Here is an 18,346-nt window from a genome sequence, read left to right as displayed (position 1 = left end):
TGGATTTGGGTTGCTAATATTTTGCTGAGGATTTGGTATCTATGTCCATTAGGCATATTGGCCTGCAATTCTCTTTTTCTGTGGTGTTCTTGTCTGGTTTTGATATCAGGGTAATGCTGGCCTTGTTAAATAAGTTTGGGAGGATTTCCTCTTCTTCTTTTTTAAGAGTCTGAGAAATTTTTCTTTGTCTGAATACCTACTCACATATTCTACCTCCCCAGAAGTAACAATCAATGTGGATTTGGTATGTATCCACTTTATAGAAATTTCACTTACATTTTTTTTTATTCTTTGCCTAATCCTTTTATGAGAGCTTAAACTCATAGAAAGCTTCATACTTATTTTTTCTGCAATGTCATACAGATGTAATGGCATGTAAAACCTTTTTGCTTATCTTTTTTAAAGAAGTCTCCTTCTGGGCTCATTTTTATGTGTTCAATGTATTTTAACCCATAATGGTCTATATTCTTTTCTATTGCTCAAATTGTAACAGGCCAGAAATGTAGCTCACTTCTCTGTGTCTGGAGAGGACTATATTAGTTTTTAATAACTTTTTATTATTAAAATTTCCAAAATATAGTTTCTTTTTTTTAATTAGTTTTTTTTTTTAAATTAATAGAAACAGACCAGCATACCCAGAATATCTGAAGGTGGGGCTGAGGTAAATACCATTTCCTTGCTTGGGCAGGGCCTTGCATGGTTTGAATCTTGCAAAAGAAGGGACTAATAGGGCAATCTTATCAGCTTGCCCAAATGTGAGACACAAGAGGAAGAAAATCCTTTTACTGTAAATAAAAATGAATAAAATGGATCACAGACTGAAATAAAATGTAAAAGTACAAAATATTGAGAAGGAAATAAAAGAGGAAATTGTGGGGCACCTGGGTGGCTCAATGGGTTAACCCTCTGCCTTCGGCTCAGGTCATGATCCCAGGGTCCTGGGATCAAGCCCCACATTGGGCTCTCTGCTCTGCAGGGAGCCTGCTTCCCCCTCTCTCTCTCTCTGCCTGCCTCTCTGCCTACTTGTGATCTTTCTCTCTGTGTCAAATAAATAAATAAAATCTTAAAAAAAAAAAAGAGGAAATTGTTAGGACTGAAGGGTAAGTGAATAATAAACAAACATTAAATGCACAAAAAATATCAAGAAAAGGATCTGTTTCCACAATTAAGAAAAAACAAAACGGGAAAAGAAGGGGCTTTTGGCTGGCTCAAGTCAGTAGAGCATGTGACTCTTGACTCAGGGTTGTGAGTTCAAGCCCCACGCTGGGTCAAGAGTTTACTTTATATAAATCTTAAAGTAAAATGAAAACTAGGAAAAGAAAAGCAAAAGAAGGGACGCCTGGGTGGCTCAGTTGGTTAAGCAGCTGCCTTTGGCTCAGGTCATGATCCCAGGGTCCTGGGATCGAGTCCCACATCGGGCTCCTTGCTTGGCAGGGAGCCTGCTTCTCCCTCTGCCTCTGCTTGCCATTTTGTCTGCCTGTGCTCACTCTCTCCCCACCTCTCTCTCTGATAAATAAATAAAAATCTTAAAAAAAAAAAAAAAGAAAGAAAAGCAAAAGAAAACAAAATAAAAAATCTAAGTGGCAATCAGGGAAATAAACAGTAAGGTTGATAAAAGCAAAAGTAAGGTAAAAGTCTTAAGAAAAATAAAATAGATAAGTCTCTAGCCAAGATTTACCACATTAAAAAAAGAAAATACACACATTATCAATATCAAGAATGAGAAAGGAGACAGCACTACTAGATTATACAAATACTGAAAGGGAATAAGGGAAAATCATGAGCCTATCTATACCAATGAATGAACAACTTAAATGAAATGGATAAATTCCTTTAAAGGCAGAAATAACGGAAGTTTACATAACAAAAAAATAGATAACCTGTGTAGTCCTATATCTATTAAGTTAAATAATAAGTTTATTTACATCTGTTGCATCTCTGTGATGGAAATAGAATAGAATAGAATGGTGTCCACATAGTTTCCAACTTCCCAGTCAGGGACAGCATGTCATACCTTGAAAATGGCCACATGGTAAACACTCTAACTCAGAACTTGACTTATTGTTTCATTAGCTGTGATGATTTAAGAAAATAGACATGTTAGTAATTCAAATTAAAAGGGTACTATGTCTATAGTTTTCTACTGGGAACAACATAACTTTTTGAGGAAATATTTTCAATATTCAAACTTACTACCTCAAAGTAAATAAGTTACCAATATCATTGATAAATGACTGAAGTTCCAACAAAGTTCTTTGCTGTTTCATTGTATTCTTGTTAATGAAAAGAGGAATATTAACCAACATTTATTTCAACAATAAGCAAAAGATATGAATGCAAAGACATTTTACCAAAGATATGTGGGTGGTAAATAACATTTTAAAAATGCTCAAGGTCATGAGCCATTAGATAAATGCAAGGTAAAGCGACAGTGAGATTCTACCTACCTGTTAAAATGGCAAACATTAAAAACATTGATCATAGCAATTGTTGCCTAGTATATGGAAGAACTGGAATTCATTCACGGCTGGGGGAAAGTAACATGGTATAAGCACTTTAAAACACAGTTTGTCCATTTCTAAAAATTTAAATATTCCTCTGCCCTGTGACAAGGTACTGTACTCCTAGATATTATCACAAGGGAAACAAAAGCATCAGCCCCTATGAAGACCTGTACATTCACAGTCATAGCTTAATTTTGAATAGCTAAAAACCCATGTCATATAACATATAAAAATGTTAAAAAGTTACAGTGTGTTTGAATAAGGATTCTGCAAAGACAGTAGATAAGAAGCATTAGGAAGTCATCTCCCTACTCTGACAAAAACTGTACTGGCAGAATTGTGTCTATTGTAACTACTTTGGAACTCTGGGGTCCATTCAAAGGCTTACAACTTCCAGAGGAAGGCTTAAGCAGTAGTAAATGACAGTTAATTTGGGTCAATGTCAGTCCTTAGCACTGTAGCAGCTCCCATCCCTTATCCCCTTGCCCTGTAGCAGGCAGCCATTTGTGTGTCCCTGGAGCACCTTGCATGCAATTTTTGGGAGTCTAGGTAGAACCCCACTCTCCAAATGTTGAGGATCTGTGCTCCAACCTGATAGCAGAGATGAAAACACACAGTGGGCAGCCATTTGTGCAACCCTTATCCAATTGCTGCAAGCCCCTCCCTCTCTGGCAGAGTGACTTCCAGGGAATTGAAAGTACCAGCACATTTTTTCCCCTTCATTTTTCCACTCTCTCTTTTTGGGAGCCAAATATTTACGATTAAGACATTCCAAAGCAATCACATATATAGGAGAATTTTGAAAGTCAAGGCACAGGCTCAGAAAAGACCTGAGATATACCACAGGCTGTTCCCCAGCGGAGACAGCTTATAACAGTTAAATTTTAAAAATTAAGTAAAAATGGCAAACCCTGGGGAAAGATTAAGAATCTTATTTCCAGGGCACCTGGGTGGCTTAGTGGGTTAAAGCCTCTGCCTTCAGCTTGGGTCGTGATCTTGGGGTCCTGAGATCAAGCCCCGCATTGGGCTCTCTGCTCAGTGGGGAGCCTGCTTCCTCCTCTCTCCGCCTGCTTCTCTGCCTACTTCTGATCTCTGTCAAATAAATAAATATTAAAAAAAATTTTATTTCCAGAATTAACACATTATTAACTTTAAATTGTCCACTGTTCAAAAAAAAAAAAAAATCACAAGGCATATAAAGAAACAGGAAAGTATGGCCCATTCAGGGGGAAAGAAAATCATCAGAAACTATCTCTTAAGATCTGATGGCAGCTCCATTAGACAAAGACTAAAAAGACTATCTTACAGATGACCAAATAACTAATGAAGACAAGGAGAAAGGCAAGAGAGTACTGTATGAACAAAATGGAAATATCTCGAGATACAGAAAACATAAAAATAAATAAAAAAAAAACTCTGGAGCTAAAATTACCATAATTGCAATGAAAAATTTGCTAGAGGGATTCAAAAGCAGATGTGACAATACAGAAGAATCAGTGAACTTCAAGATAGGAAAATTAAAGAAAAAAAGATGAAAGTGAACAGAATATAAGGCACCTCTGGAACACCTTCAAGCAGAACAATATACGTATTGTAGGAGTTCCAGGAGATGAGAGAAAGTAGAGAGATAACTTGAAGAATTAACTTCCGCAATTTGATGAATTACATGAATATAAGCATCCAAGAAGCTCAATGAACCTCAAGAATAAATTCAAAGAAGCCCAAATCAAGACAAATTACAGTCAAAAGACAAAGACAGAAAAATTTGAAAGGCACAGGAGAGAGGACTTGTCACATACAAAGGATATTCAGTAAGATTATCCACAGATTCTTCATCAGAATCCTTAGAAGCCAGAAGGCAGTGGGCTGGTACATTCAAAATATTAAAAGAAAAGAGAAATGGTAACCATGAATCACATATCTGGTAAAATTGTCTTTCAAAAGGAAGGAGAATTAATTCCTAGATAAGCAATATCCAAGGAAGCTTGTTACCACTAGATCTTCCCAGCAGGAAATGCTAAAGGGAGTCCTTCCACTTGAAATCAAAGGGCATTATGAAGGAATAAAGATCACTTGTAAATATAAATACATGGACAATTTACCATTTTAAAAATTCTACATGATTTGGGGCACCTGGGTGGCTCAGGGGGTTAAGGCCTCTGCCTTGGGCTCGGGTCATGATCCCAGGGTCCTGGGATCAAGCCCTGCATCAGGTGCTCTGTATAGCAGAGAACCTGCTTCCCTTCCTCTCTCTCTGCCTGCCTCTCTGCCTACCTGTGATCTCTGTCAAATAAATAAATAAAATCTTTTAAAAAAATTCTACATGATTTAAAAGTTCATGCAGGAGGCACCTGGGTGGGTCAGCTATTAAGCGGCTGCCTTCAGCTCAGGATCACAATCAGGATCCCAGGATCCCTGCATCGGGATCCCTGCTCAGTTGGAAGCCTGCTTCACCCTCTCCCACTTCCCTCTTTGTGTTCCCTCTCTTGCTGTCTCTCTGTCAAATAAATAAATAAAATCTTTTTTAAAAAGTTCATGCAGCTTGTGCATTTTTAAGAACAATCATTAGCCTATGTTTTGGACATAAAATGTATAGTATCAGTATCAATAACTGAAAGAGTTGGGGATGGAATTACATGGGAGCAGAGTTGTTGTATGGTATTGAAGTTAGGTTGATATAAATTCAACTTAGAGTGTTAATAAATTTTAAAAAACATTTTATTTATTTATTTGACAGAGATCACAATTAGGCAGAGAGGCAGGCAGAGAGAAAAGAAGGGAAGCAGGCTCCTCGCTGAACAGAGAGCTCCATGTGGGGCTTGGTCCCAGAACCCTGGGATCATGACCTGAGCCGAAGGCAGAGGCTTTAACCCACTGACCCACCCAGGCACCCCAGAGTGTCAATAATTTTTGAATATTCAAGATAATCTCCACGGTAACCACAAAGAAAATAGTGATAGAATATACACAAAAAGAAATGAGAAGGGAATTAAAACACTTCACATTAAAAAAATAAAAAAACAAAAGACAGTAATATAGGAAATGGAGGGCAAAAAAGCCACAGAGAAAACAAATAGCAAAATCACAGAAGTAAATCCCTCGTTGTAATTATGTCAATGTAAATGGATTAAACTCTCCAAGCAAGACACAGACTGACACAATGGATGTTTAAAAAATTATCTAACTAAATAAATAAAATCTTTAAAAAAAAAAAAAAAAGGGACACCTGGGTGGCTCAGTTGGTTGAGCAGCTGCCTTCGGCTCAGTTCATGATCCCAGCGTCCTGGGATCGAGTCCCATATCAGGCTCCTTGCTCGGCCGGGAGCCTGCTTCTCCCTCTGCTTCTGCTGACACTCTGTCTGCCTGTGCTCGCTTGCGCGCGCTCTCTCTCTCCCTCTCTTTCTCTGGCAAATAAATAAATAAAATATTAAAAAAAAATTATCTAACTATATACTGTCTACAGAGACTAACTTTACAGCCAAAGACACAAGTAGGTGGAAAGTGAAAGGATGGAAAAACATTCCATACAAGTAAGTCTACAACATAAATTTGGACATTTTTCTATCCTAATAAAAGGTTTTATATGGCAAAAGGTATAACAACGATAAACATTTATAAAACTATTAACAGACCAAGAAAATATAAAACTCAAAAACTGACAGGAAAAAACAATTTTACCGTAGTTAGAGACTTAAATATCCTGCTCTCAATAATGGAAAAGAGTCATTAAGAAAATAAAGGTCTTGAACACCACAATAAACCAATCAGATCTAACAGAAATGTACACAATACTCTAGCCACCATCAAGAGAAAACATTGTTCTCAAGTGCATATGGGACATTTCCATGATAGACCACATTAGGTCACAAATTAAAGCTTAATAGGTTTCAAAAGATATTATACAAACTATGTAATCTCAAAAGGATGAAGTTAGAAACTGACAAAAGGCAAATTGGAAAATTCACATATTTGTGGAAATTAAATAATGCATGCTTAAACAATCAATGGAACAAAGGAGAAATCACTTGGAATATTAGAAAACACCCAAGATGAAAGAAAACAAAAACACAGGGCATCTGGTGGTTCAGTCGTTTAAGTGTCCAACTGTTGATTTTGGCTCAGGTCACGATCTCAGGATTGTGAGATCAAGCCCCAGGTCAAGCTTTACGCTCTATGCACAGTCTGCTTGAGATTCTTTTCCTCTCTTCCTCCCCTCCACCTCCTGCCCATATGGGCACGTGCACAGGAAGGGAGGGAGGGAGGGAGGGAAGGAAGAAGGCTTATACTAAGAAAGATCTCAAATCAACAACCTTACTTTGCAACTTAGAGAACTAGAAAAAGAACTAAACCAAGAGTAGACAAAGTTAAGAAATAATAAAGATGAGAGATTTTTAAAAATAGAGAATAGAAAAACAATAGAGAAAAACAAACAAATCCAAAAGACGGTTCTTCATGAAGTTAACAAAATTGACCAATCTTTAGCTAGAGTGACTAAAAGAAGAGAGAAGACTCAAATTACTAGAATCAGAAATACAAGTGGAGACATTACTACCAATTCTACAGAAATAAAAAGATTATGAGAGTACGTTGAACAATCGTACACACATACACAAAAAAATGGAACCTAGATGAAATAGATAATCCTTAGAAACACAAATCCTATCAAGACTAAACCATGAAGAGAATAACTGAATAAACTTATAATTAGTGGGGCACCTGGGAGGCTCAGTGGGTTGGGATGCTGCCTTCGGCTTGGGTAGTGGTCTCGGGGTCCTGGGATTGAACCCCACGTCATATTTGTACACCCATGTTCACAGCTGCATGGTTCACAACAGCTAAAAGGTGGAAGTAAACCAAATAACCATCAACAGCTGAGTGAATAAGCAAAAATATGGCACAGAAATACAATGGCATATTATTCAGCCTTAAAAAGAAATTCTGACACATGGCATAAAATACGGATGAACCTTGAGGACATTATGCTAAGTGAAATAAACCAGCCACAAAAAGACAAATACTAGATGACTCTCTTCATAGGAGGTACCTGGGGTAATCAAGTTCAGAGAGACAGAGAGTAGAACGGCAGTTTCCAGGGGCTTGGCAGCAGGGAGAGACTTTGGAGTTATTGTTTAATGGCTACAGACTTTTGGTTTTGCAAGATGAAAAGAGCTCGGGATGTGAATGGTGGTGATGGCTGTACAATATGAATGTACTTATACTCCTGAACTAGGCACTTAGAGATGGTCTGGATGGTAAATTTTATGTTATGTGTATTTTCCCAGAAATTTTTTAATTTAAAAAATAAAGCATAAAAAATTTTGATGAATTCACTCGAAAGCACTATGCAATAGCAAGAAGAATGACCCGTTCACACATACAGCATGGATAATTCTCCAGATGATTATGTTGTGAAAGAAAATAGACCAAAAATAAGGTATAAATACTTTATGATTCCAGTTGTATAAAATTCTAAGAAAGGCAAACAAATCTGTAGTTAAAAAAAAAAGAAAGAAAAGGAAATCAATGGTTTACTGGGAAGGCAAGGAGGAATAGTAAAAGCCATGAGGTAGCTTTGTGGGTGACGGATAGGTCCATTGTCATGGTTCTGGTGTTGGTTCCCTGAGTGCAAACATACTGAAAAACTTCTTAAACTGTGCACATCAAATACGTACGACTGTTGAATGACAACTGTATCTCAACAAAGCATTTAAAGAAATTGTTGCACATAAAAATCTCATCTCCCATTCATGTCAGAAAATTAGAGGATTTGGCAATCCTACATTGACTCTTTCTCTCTCATGCCTTGGCAGGAAAAATGGCTATGTTACAAATGCTGCACCCCTGGAGTACAGATCTGCCTTCTCTCAGCCCCATTCTCCCGCCAAAGCAGCAACAGCTGTGGCACGATTACCGCAGGGAGCCTTATTAACCACAAAAGCTTTAGGTATTTGCTCTGTCAGGGACCTAAGTCATAGAACAGAAGTCTAGAGGTCCTGAGAATTTCTGCAAAGCCTGAATCCTGCACAGTCACATTGAAAGGAATATTTGTGGATGTACTTTTAGAACAGGTACATTCGCTTTAGCTTGCTACAGACTCGGCTATTCTAGTCTCACACCCAGTGTTTCCATACCAATTATGGTCTCAATTGGGCCAGTAAACCTAACAGGACACCTGAATACCAGATGGTAAACTTCAAGGCAAATGGCTCCTTGGCAGATGTCAGGTAAACAGTGTATACTTAACAGTGCTAGGGAATGTGAGGCATTCCGTGGAAACATGGGGCCCTATTCATACCGCTCCCAGATGCAGAGGAGGTTGTCACAACTGCCCCATCCTCAGGGTCATCTCTGGCTCACAAAAATACCCGCCACTCAGATCCCAACATTAGGCCCACAAAATCCTACCATCATTCCCAGGAGACCTTGAGTAGCAACACAAAGGAGGCCAAATCTGAAACGAGAGATATTTTCTTTCCACCATCCTGCTCTTCCTCTGAGGCAATACATTTAGAAACCCTTTTCGATTGGTAGACCTCAACTGTGCTCTCAACCCACTTCCCAATGATCAAAACACATCTGATTAAAGGTGGCTTGATCATTAAGGCAATGTAAAGTAGGTGCTTGTTGGGATGGGTAATGTGGAGTCTGGATAAATCCATTATGGGCATCATATGAGATCAGCCATGTCTTTGAAAGAAGGGAAACCTTCTCTGCAAGCTGCCAGCAGAACCCAGCTCAGGTCTTCACAGTCAAAGATGGGTCATGTCCATAGCTACGCTGGTCACAGAGGGAAGGAATGACATCTTCCTTGGCCTCAGGCTACTCAGGATTCCCTCTCAGAAAAGGAAGAGGTCCAAACACAGGGACTGGCTGACACATATTCTTGGGAGACCTGCCAGAGTTGTATGGCTACTACCTCAAACACTCACAGTGGCAAGGCTCTGGTAGAGTCCATGGTGAGAAAAAAGCTACTTTGTTCCAGAAAGCTTCCAGCAAAACTAGCATTCATAGGGACTCTGCCCATTGTGGACATTGGGATGAACAAGGTTCACCCTCTGGCTGATGGCCCCCTCATCAAGACTGTTCTCAGAGCTTATCACCTGTGCACATCGTTGTGCTGGGGGAGGGTGCACATTCTCCACACTCTTTTCTCTTGTGTGAATTTTCTGGTGCCGGACGAGGGTAGCCCTCTTGCTGAAGGTTTTGCCACATTCGAGGCACTCATAAGGCCGCTCACCGGTGTGAAGTCTCCGATGGCTATGGAGGCTGGAGCTGTGCTTAAAGAATTTCCCACATTCAGGGCACTGATAAGGCCGTTCCCCAGTGTGAAGTCTCCGATGGCTATGGAGGCTGGAGCTCTGGCTAAACAATTTCCCACATTCGCTGCACTCATAAGGCCGCTCCCCAGTGTGGACTCTCTGATGCTTCATGAGGTCAGAGCTCCAGATGAAGGATCTCCCACATTCGCTGCACCGGTAAGGCCGTTCACCAGTGTGGATGATCTGATGTTGGATGAGACTGGAGATGCGGCTGAAGAATTTCCCACATTCATTGCACTTATAAGGTCTTTCTCCAGTGTGAACCCTCCAGTGCTTAATGAGGCTGGAGTTGCAGTTGAAAGACTTCCCACACTCTCTGCACTCATGAGCGCTTCTGCCCGTATGGACCCGCTTATGATGAATGAGATTGGAGTGCTGGCTGAAGGCCTTCCCACACTCACGGCACTCATAAGGCTTCTCTCCAGTGTGCACCCTCTTATGCTGAATGAGGTTGGAGCTTTGGCTAAAGAATTTCCCACATTCGCTGCACACATAAGGGCTTTCCCCAGTGTGAACTCTCTGATGTCTCATGAAACTAGAGTGTCGGCTGAAGAACTTCCCACATTCGGAGCACTCATAAGGCTTTCCTCTATTGTGATCTCTCTGGTGCTGAGAGAGACCGGAGGCGTGGCTAAAGAATATCCCACATTTGTTGCACTCAAAAGGCCTTTCCCCGGTGTGGGTTCTCTGGTGCCGAACAGGTGCGGGCTTGTCAGGGAAAGCGTTCCCAAATTCACTGCACTTGTTGTGACTTTGTGGGCCAGTGCTCTGGGGAGGCTCCTCCACTCTGTGAACGACCTGGCGCTGGAGAAAGCCGGATGTGGCCCTACCGCCCGCGAAGTCCTTCCCATCCGCCCTGACTGTGAGAGGCTCCTTTGATGTGTCATCTCTGCAGGTCTTCACAAGGGAGGCCCTGTCCTCATCCCTTCTGCCAGGCTTGTCTATGTTCTGCTGCTGCTGAAGGTTTGTACTGGACTCCGACCCTCTCCCAGTAGCCTCACACGCATCTGGTTTCTGCCTGGGATGTGTTGCCAGGTGTTCGGTCAGGTGCGAAACGTCTTTCATGGGCAGGCCACGTGCGTCACGGGAGTAGTTTTTCTGGTTGCACAGAGCCTCCTTGAGCTTCCTGTCCTGTGACACTCCTTCTGCAGACATACTACGCTCACCCTCGGCTCCACAGCCAAAACCTGAAAGCAGAGAAATGCTGGTGAAGCTCCCAGGATCCCTGAGGGAAAGAAGCAGCCCGTGACAAATCATGCCTGACCCTGCCATGAGTCCTTGGGACTGCTGGCAGGAGGAAGAGCCTGACGTCGGGGTAAGGAATGGTCTGCCGCAGTACCATGCCTGGCAGGGTCACGAGCCAGGGGAGGCCTTGCCAGGCCTAAGGACACAAGGATGGGGCTTAGTCTTGGGCGGGAAAGTGGGGTCTCCAACTCCCTCCTCTCTAAAGGCTTTGTGGCAGGGCCTTGGCCGCTGCTAACACATGAGCCCCCTGCAGAACGGTGTGTCCAGGCCCAGGAAAGTCTGACTGCTACCGAGCAGCTCATGTTTACGAACCAGAGAAGGGAATACGCACCTATCGTGACATAGTGAGTGTAGGTCCACACTGGAGACAGTCTCAGAGGGAGCTGTGTAAAGAGTGAGCCAGGGGACGCAAGTCAGAGCAGAAACAAGTGGGCTGTGCGTCAAGAGCAGGAAAGGAAAGGTAGAAGAGAGATGTAGACAATGACTTCAGTACCAAAACAATGATGAATGCGAGGAAACACTGCAGGTGAGATTTGAAGACAGCAGTGACATCACCTGCCCCCCCATCCCACACTCACCAGAGACAAGTCCACTGTACGCCCCTCTTGCCATGACTGATGTCATGTCCACCCTGTCAGGCACCCACGGCTCTGCCCCCATCTGCGGCTGGGCAACTACGTGAGACCTGAAAGACGTCAGACCTGAAGAAAGACAGGGCAGGTAAGTGGCCAGCACCTGGCGAGGTGACCCACCTGATGACAGACCACAGGAAAGAACGTAAAGAGTACAACAGGAACACACAAGAGGTACGGCAAGAACATCCCAGTGGTCATGGCAAGTGGGAACCGCATCAGCGTAGTGGCAGTCAGGCCCCAGGAAACGTTAGCTAAAGGATGTGATCACCCAGGCAGGGAGTGGCCGAGCCCTCCGGGATCCACTGGGCCACCCGCAGGACTCCTCATTCCCGGCCCCACCCCACAATGCTTTGCGGCAGCAGGTACTGGCGCAGTTCCCGGAGGAGCTGGGACACTGCGCTCCGCCTGGGACCAGAACGTGCAGCGCATATCTTGGGAGAGTGGGGAAAGAAGCGGTGCCAGTAGGGCTGGCCAAGTGAAAGAAAAGGGGACAGGCGGAAACGAGCTCAGGACACCCAGTGGGGGTGAAGGCCTTACCCAGCGAGGCTATAAGGGCAAAGTTCTCCAGCATCACATCGCAGTACAGAAGCCTCTGAGCCTCATCAAGGAGCCCCCACTCCTCCTGGGAGAAGTCAATGGTCACGTCCTCAAAGGTCACACATCCCTGTCATAAGGGGGACAGTTCATTCCAGGATCAGCTTCTCTCCTCAGGCACTCCCGTCTGTCCCCTGCTCCCCTTCCTCCCCAGCTACCCAACTCACAGGAGATCCCAGGCCCTGGCTCCACCACTGTTTGCTCTTTTCTATGCCTCACCTGACCTCTGTGTCAGTCCACAGCATCAACGGGCAGGGGGGCAGAGAGACACCAGGGCCCAATGCCCTCCTCTGTGGGCCCCTCCCATGTCACCAACATAATCCTTCCCATATACAAACATGGACTCAATCTCCTCCCTTAGCGGCCAGTACCAAGGCCCTGGAGCAAACAGCTCACACTCACTCCTTATATGCGTGTCACTTCTTGGACTGCACCTTCCTCAGACTCTGGACCTCATCATTGCATCCCCATTGTCACTGTACCCTCTCCCCATCCCAGCCCACATCACAGCCTCGCTATAGACCCTCACATGTCATCACTCTGCACACGACAACCAGAACATTCTAGCAAACACAACCATGATCCCATCCAGACCCTTGGATGGCTCCCACTGCCAAGAGCAACACCTGCCCATGGTTTGAAGGGCTCCTCGCCCAGCATTTTCCTAGCTTCAGCCTGAGCCACACAGAGCCACACAGACACCAGATACCCTCGGGTCTCTCCCTCTTCTATGCTGCACATGGGTTCTCCGATCCTCACCCTCAGGGTCACCCACTCCCAACTGCCACTGAGTTAATCTCCCAACCCAAATGCAAACCCCTGGGCCCCATCAAGGGGCACCACAGGGCCTGCTGAGAATGCAAAGTGGTGAACAAGCATAAGCTTAGGGCTAGCTGTAATACTACCTTCATTACTACTAAGCCTACCCATCCCTCCCATAGCTACACCACCTGCCAGACCCCTTTCCCTGCCCCCCTCACCCGGACAACTACTCCTCCATTTCTGTCTCCATGACGCCCAACAAACCAACCATGGTGTCCCAGTGAGAGACCCCATTCTCCGATCAGAGGCCCCGCCTTCCTCTTTCCCTCTAACACCACTGCCACCATGACCTGAAGGTTCACCCTCTAGAACTGGACACACAACCACACTCTTGTCCATGCACCAGATACCACATTTTAGATATTTTAACTGTGGAAAGACTAACCAAGTAAGAAGAGCAAAAGCTATTGATACTGAGCTTGTGATAGGAAGGGAGAGCATCCCGGCCACTCATGTTTTGGCAAACTCAAAGGCAGGCAGAGGAGTGGGAAAGCTTTTAGTAGGAAAGGGAAGGCTTCAGATGTGCCCTGACTGGGGGCCTGCTGGCCAGGAGAGGCTGTAGGCAGGCTAGCTAGATGCGGGGTATCCTATGTGACTGGTTAGGCGTGCGTGTTTGGTTTTCTCTCCTTGGTCCCAGACTGGAAGTAGGAACAAAAATTAGAGAAGCTGGCAGTTATTAATCCAGCCCTAGTCGTGTGGGGTGGATTGTTACAGAAGGTACTGTTTCTGGATTGTCACTAGAGATAGCAATCTGGCTTCCTGCGAGTGTAATTTAAGCGGGCTAGAGTCCTGGGTTCTTTGTTGTAGAGAAAGAGGTTGTTTTCCTGGGCAGGTCCCTGCAGGTTGTGGGTTAAGAATTCTATTTTTATATATGGTTTGGCCTTTGTCCCTTTGTGTACTAGGCCTCTCCTGACCTCACCTATACCACCCTCACACACCAGATCCGGTGTCTAGCTGCCCACTCGACTCCATTCAGGGGTCTCAGGGACTTCAGAGCTCAGCAGGGCCAAAACCTCACTTCTGTTCTTATATTGAAAATTCCTTCTAGAACCAACTTCCCCATCTCAGTTGATGGCGCATCCATCCTTCCAGCTGCTGCAGCCAAAAACCATCCCTTCTCTTTTTCACTTTCCACCTCGGAAAATCTGGTCGGCCTGACTTAAAAGAGGGATCCACAATCCAATCACTTCTGCCTCCAGCCACCTGCACTACTCAACTGAGCTACTCCAATAACGCGCTCCTTGCCCTGCCTGTCTCCACCCTAACCCCAAGTCCTTTTTCCACTCTGCGTCCACAGGGAACCCGTCAAGACCCAAGTCAGATCATCTCCCTCTTCTACTCGAAACCGCCTATGGCTCCCAACACCCTCAGAACTGCTCTTCAGCCCGCCTTTCGGGGCCTCACCGTCTCCCACCTGCTCTCCAAACACTCAGCTCAATCTCTCCGCCAAGCGTATGCGCACGCCGGTGCCTGTGTCTAGGACACCTCTCCTCGCCTCCTGCCACTAGATTTCGGAAATGCGAAGCGCTCTGGAGGTACCACCTCCGGCCTGGATCCAGCACCCCAGGCTGGGCGTAGCTTCCCTCTAGCTTCCCCAGACTCAAAAGCCGAGGAGAAATGGGAGAGGAGAGAGACAGAGAAGGCCACCTTCGCGGGTCCGCGTCAGGCACAAGGGCGTAGGGGTCGCGGCGGCTACCTGTGCACTCACCTGTGCCGGGGCCCTGAGCGCCGTCGCCACCACCATCGCTGCCCCGGCTCGCAGCGGAGCCGCCGGAGACGGATCAGCGCCCAATGCCGCCATCCGTGCCGGGGCTCGCAGCCGAGTCGGCGGGTACCGAACAGCTTCGCCTGACCCCGGGGCACGGCGGGCTGGGGCTCCCGGCTGATCCCGGCGTGCGGGAAGCGAGGCGCGGGCGGACCTGGCGGACCTGCGTCTCCGGGGCGCCGGGCGGAGCAGGGGCCCATCCCCCGATCTCGGCCACCTAGCTCCGAAAAGGGAGGGAGACGCGGGCGCGCGACCCGCTGCACGGGCCGGGCTGGCTGACCTGGAACGCAGGAAGTCCCGGCCTGGAGCGGCCCTGCGATCCCGGGCTGTCATTGGCCCGTCGCCCGGGGCGGATTCCAGGTTCAGTCTCCTAGGATCGCGTTTCCGGTTCCGCCCCCTGCCGTGCTGGTGGGCGGTGCCAGGTGGGGTCCTGGGTGGGGCGGTGCTTATTGTGGAGGTGCTGGGGGCGGTTCTGGGAGGCGGTGCTGGGTGGCGGTTTGGGGAAGTTGCCGGGTGGCGGTGCGGTAGTGATGGAGGTGCTCAGTGAGCGGCTCTGGGGGGGCATCGGGGCTAAGTAGTTGTGCTGGGAGCGGGGGCGATGCTGGGAGGGCGGTGTGAGGGGACAGTTCTAGGAGGTGGTGCTGGGACGGCGGCGCTGGGTAGTGATGCGTCTGGGGGACGGTCCTCGGCGGGGGCGCTGGATGGTGGTGCGGGCGGGATGACAGGAGGTGGTTTCCAGAACGCGGAGCGGGAGGGTGGTGCGAAGGGGCGGTGCCGGGTTGTGGTGCGGGAGGTGCGGGGCGGTGGAGTGGAGCGGTTTTGTCGGGAACGGGGCGAGTGGGCGGTGCTTGGGAAGCCGCGCCCCCTCGGGGCGGTGTTAGGTGGGAGAGGTCAGCGCGGAGGGGCGGTGCGTGCTCAGGTTTCCTGCTTCTCGCTGTTTCCTGCTGGTTTTCTGGTATTGGGGGGTCCCGCAGCTTAATCTTCTTCACTGGCCTGCCCCAGACTGCTCTGTCTGGAGCCAAGTCCCAGTCGCCCTTAGGGGACTCTCACGGGAGACCAATTTGTGCGGGGGTGCAGGTGAGTCCTGCACCTTTTGATGGGGTCCGTGATCAAAGGAGCGACACCGATGCAAAGCGAAGGTGAAGCAAAGCTTTGTTTCCCGCCAGCAAGGAGGATGAAACCGACTGGCTCCGGTGTCTCTTATAGAGAGAGCGACCACCCGCCGGCTCACAGACTAGTTTTTATAGAGCAAAAGCCATGCAGTTGAGCCTGGCCAATGCGATTGTAACACACACAGAGGAAGTTGCATAGTCATGTTAGGTCACATGCAGGTGGGCAATTAAATTACAATTTACCCTGTAGTAGCTGTTTGAGGAACCTATCACTCTGGTCAGAATTGGGCCCCAAGTTTGGCGCCCAAAAGGCAGGGTTTACATTCTTTGGTGGTTAGGTGGATAGTCTGTGCGCTTTATGGATTGGATGTCTCCCCCTGGCGTGACTCGTCCTTGTATTCTGGGCTCTGTTATCTTCCCCTGACCTGACCCGACCTTGTGTTTGGGCTCCGTTATCAGATACTGGTCGACCATATTTTGCTGGTTTCCCAGACTTGATTCTAGTAAGTTCCTCCAGGTTGGAGGGGGGTTGGGGGGGCAAGGTCAGTGTAAGTTTTACTGCACAAACAACAAAATGGCTGTTTCACTGACGTGGAGTTGATCTGGCTAAGTAGGCCCTTACACTTTCAGACCTTCTGGAGGACCCAGGTTCACAGTGACTAATGAAAAATCAACACCTGATCTGCGGGGTCTGTGTACTCATAGTGAATGTAGCTCTAATTCAGTGCTCCTCAAACCAGCAGCAGCACCGATTGTTAAAAACGCAAGGTCTTGGGCTACAACGGAAACCTAGACTCGGAAATTCTGCAGGTGGGGCCCAGTCTCGCGCTGGTGTGTGCCTGTGTTTTTGTGTCTCTCTCTTGGTACGTAACAGGGCCCACACGTGTTTATTGCTACGTAGGTAAGAGCCAGCAGCAGCAGCAAAAATGTTGTCATCCCAAGTCCCACTGTGGGAGGGCGAATCAGAGACAGCTCTCTACAGGTTAACTGGGATATTTGTCAAAATAATGACTCTCTAATTCAGCAAAAAACGGCATGGGTGATGGTGATAATGTTTACATGAAAGCACCCTTTTTACCATTTGGCTATTTTATTATTTAAAATACATCAGAAAGAAATACATCACGCAGGAGAGTTTCATAAACAAGAGGTAGGCCTATTGTGTAAGGGACGGCTTCTTACAGGCCACATGATTCAACGTTGGAGAACATCAGGGTTAGATGTTTGCTTCTCAGGCTTGAGTGGACATCATGGAAATGACATGGTGTCAAGTTCATTACACAGGGTGTCATGTCATCACTCATGTCTAATTTGTAGGCATTGAAGAAAAAATTATTCAAGACACTTGCTGAGGAATGATAAGGCAGACTCAATTCTCAAGCCCTATTGTGCTAGGCATAGGGACCACTACCATAGGAGCTTCTAGTGAGAGAGGGGGATTGAGATCCAGGTAGAACAAAGAAAAGTGGGAATTAATAGTCAAGAAACAGGTGGGGGCTCGGGGATGGGAAGTTACTAAGAGAAGACATAGAAGGATAAGAGAGGTTCTGGCTAAACCTAACAGGATTCTTGCTGAAGGCCCACTGGGATTATCAGCTGTCAGGTAGGGGGTGTTGGGGAATGAGGGACCTGATCAGATATCACCAGTGATCAGATACAGAGGGTAGTTCTGGTCAAACTGACTTTGGGATTCTTGCTACAACGCAGACAGTAACATGGAAGTCTGAACGTCAAATGAATAAATAAATCCTTTTCAGAAAGAGAGATGGATGAGCGTATCATGAGTTTCAAGACAATCCATCAATTTGTTAACCAAATACGCATTTTTTTTCTCCTCTTGTACATTCAACACTCATTGCCTCTATTTTATGTGACAGCTCCCAAACCCTATCCAGTCACTGCCTCAATCTCAGTCTTAGTACTTATACTCCTTAGTACTTATAAGTACTTAGTACTTATACTAATCCCAGGAGACTATAACGAAATAGGTACTTGTCACCTCTCACTCCCAGTATAACCTGTGGTTCAGGGACATGTGCAAGGACCTTTTTAAACTACTGAAGAAATTACTACCAACCTAAATTTCTATACATAGCAAAAGTGTGTCCCAAGAAAAAAGATAACTGAAATAAGATTATTTCAAGACCCAAAGGAAAATTTTAATGGAAAAGTAACCGACATAAAATGTGATTCTAATGACTATAACTTAAGAACAATAAAAAGTAATTCCAGGCAGAATCCTCAGGGAGAGAGGAGTGAGGATCTGAGAAAGGCATGTGTCTGTGGCTTCCGCTAATAGTGCATTCTCTGTATCAAATGTGAATATTATCTCCTATGGAGTTAGAACAAA

The 18,346-nt window shown here is 45.9% G+C and overlaps 1 protein-coding gene across 1 annotated transcript; it reads right to left on the bottom strand.

The window, feature by feature from the left end:
* Window positions 1-7,934: 7,934 nt before the first annotated feature.
* Window positions 7,935-15,336, bottom strand: LOC101673898 (zinc finger protein 792). The gene is made up of 4 exons (XM_045075972.1): window positions 14,828-15,336; window positions 12,241-12,367; window positions 11,647-11,769; window positions 7,935-11,010 (listed from the first exon to the last, which is right to left on the bottom strand). The coding sequence occupies exons 1-4, from the start codon at window positions 15,215-15,217 to the stop codon at window positions 9,503-9,505; spliced, it is 2,148 nt and encodes a 715-aa protein (XP_044931907.1). The 5' UTR covers window positions 15,218-15,336; the 3' UTR covers window positions 7,935-9,502.
* Between the last annotated feature and the right edge of the window lie 3,010 nt (window positions 15,337-18,346).

The sequence above is a fragment of the Mustela putorius genome, unplaced genomic scaffold (genome assembly GCF_011764305.1).
Source record: "Mustela putorius furo isolate JIRA1106 unplaced genomic scaffold, ASM1176430v1.1 tig00000174_pilon_pilon_pilon, whole genome shotgun sequence".
NCBI lineage: Eukaryota > Metazoa > Chordata > Mammalia > Carnivora > Mustelidae > Mustela > Mustela putorius.
This window is presented reverse-complemented; position numbering and strand designations above follow the sequence as displayed.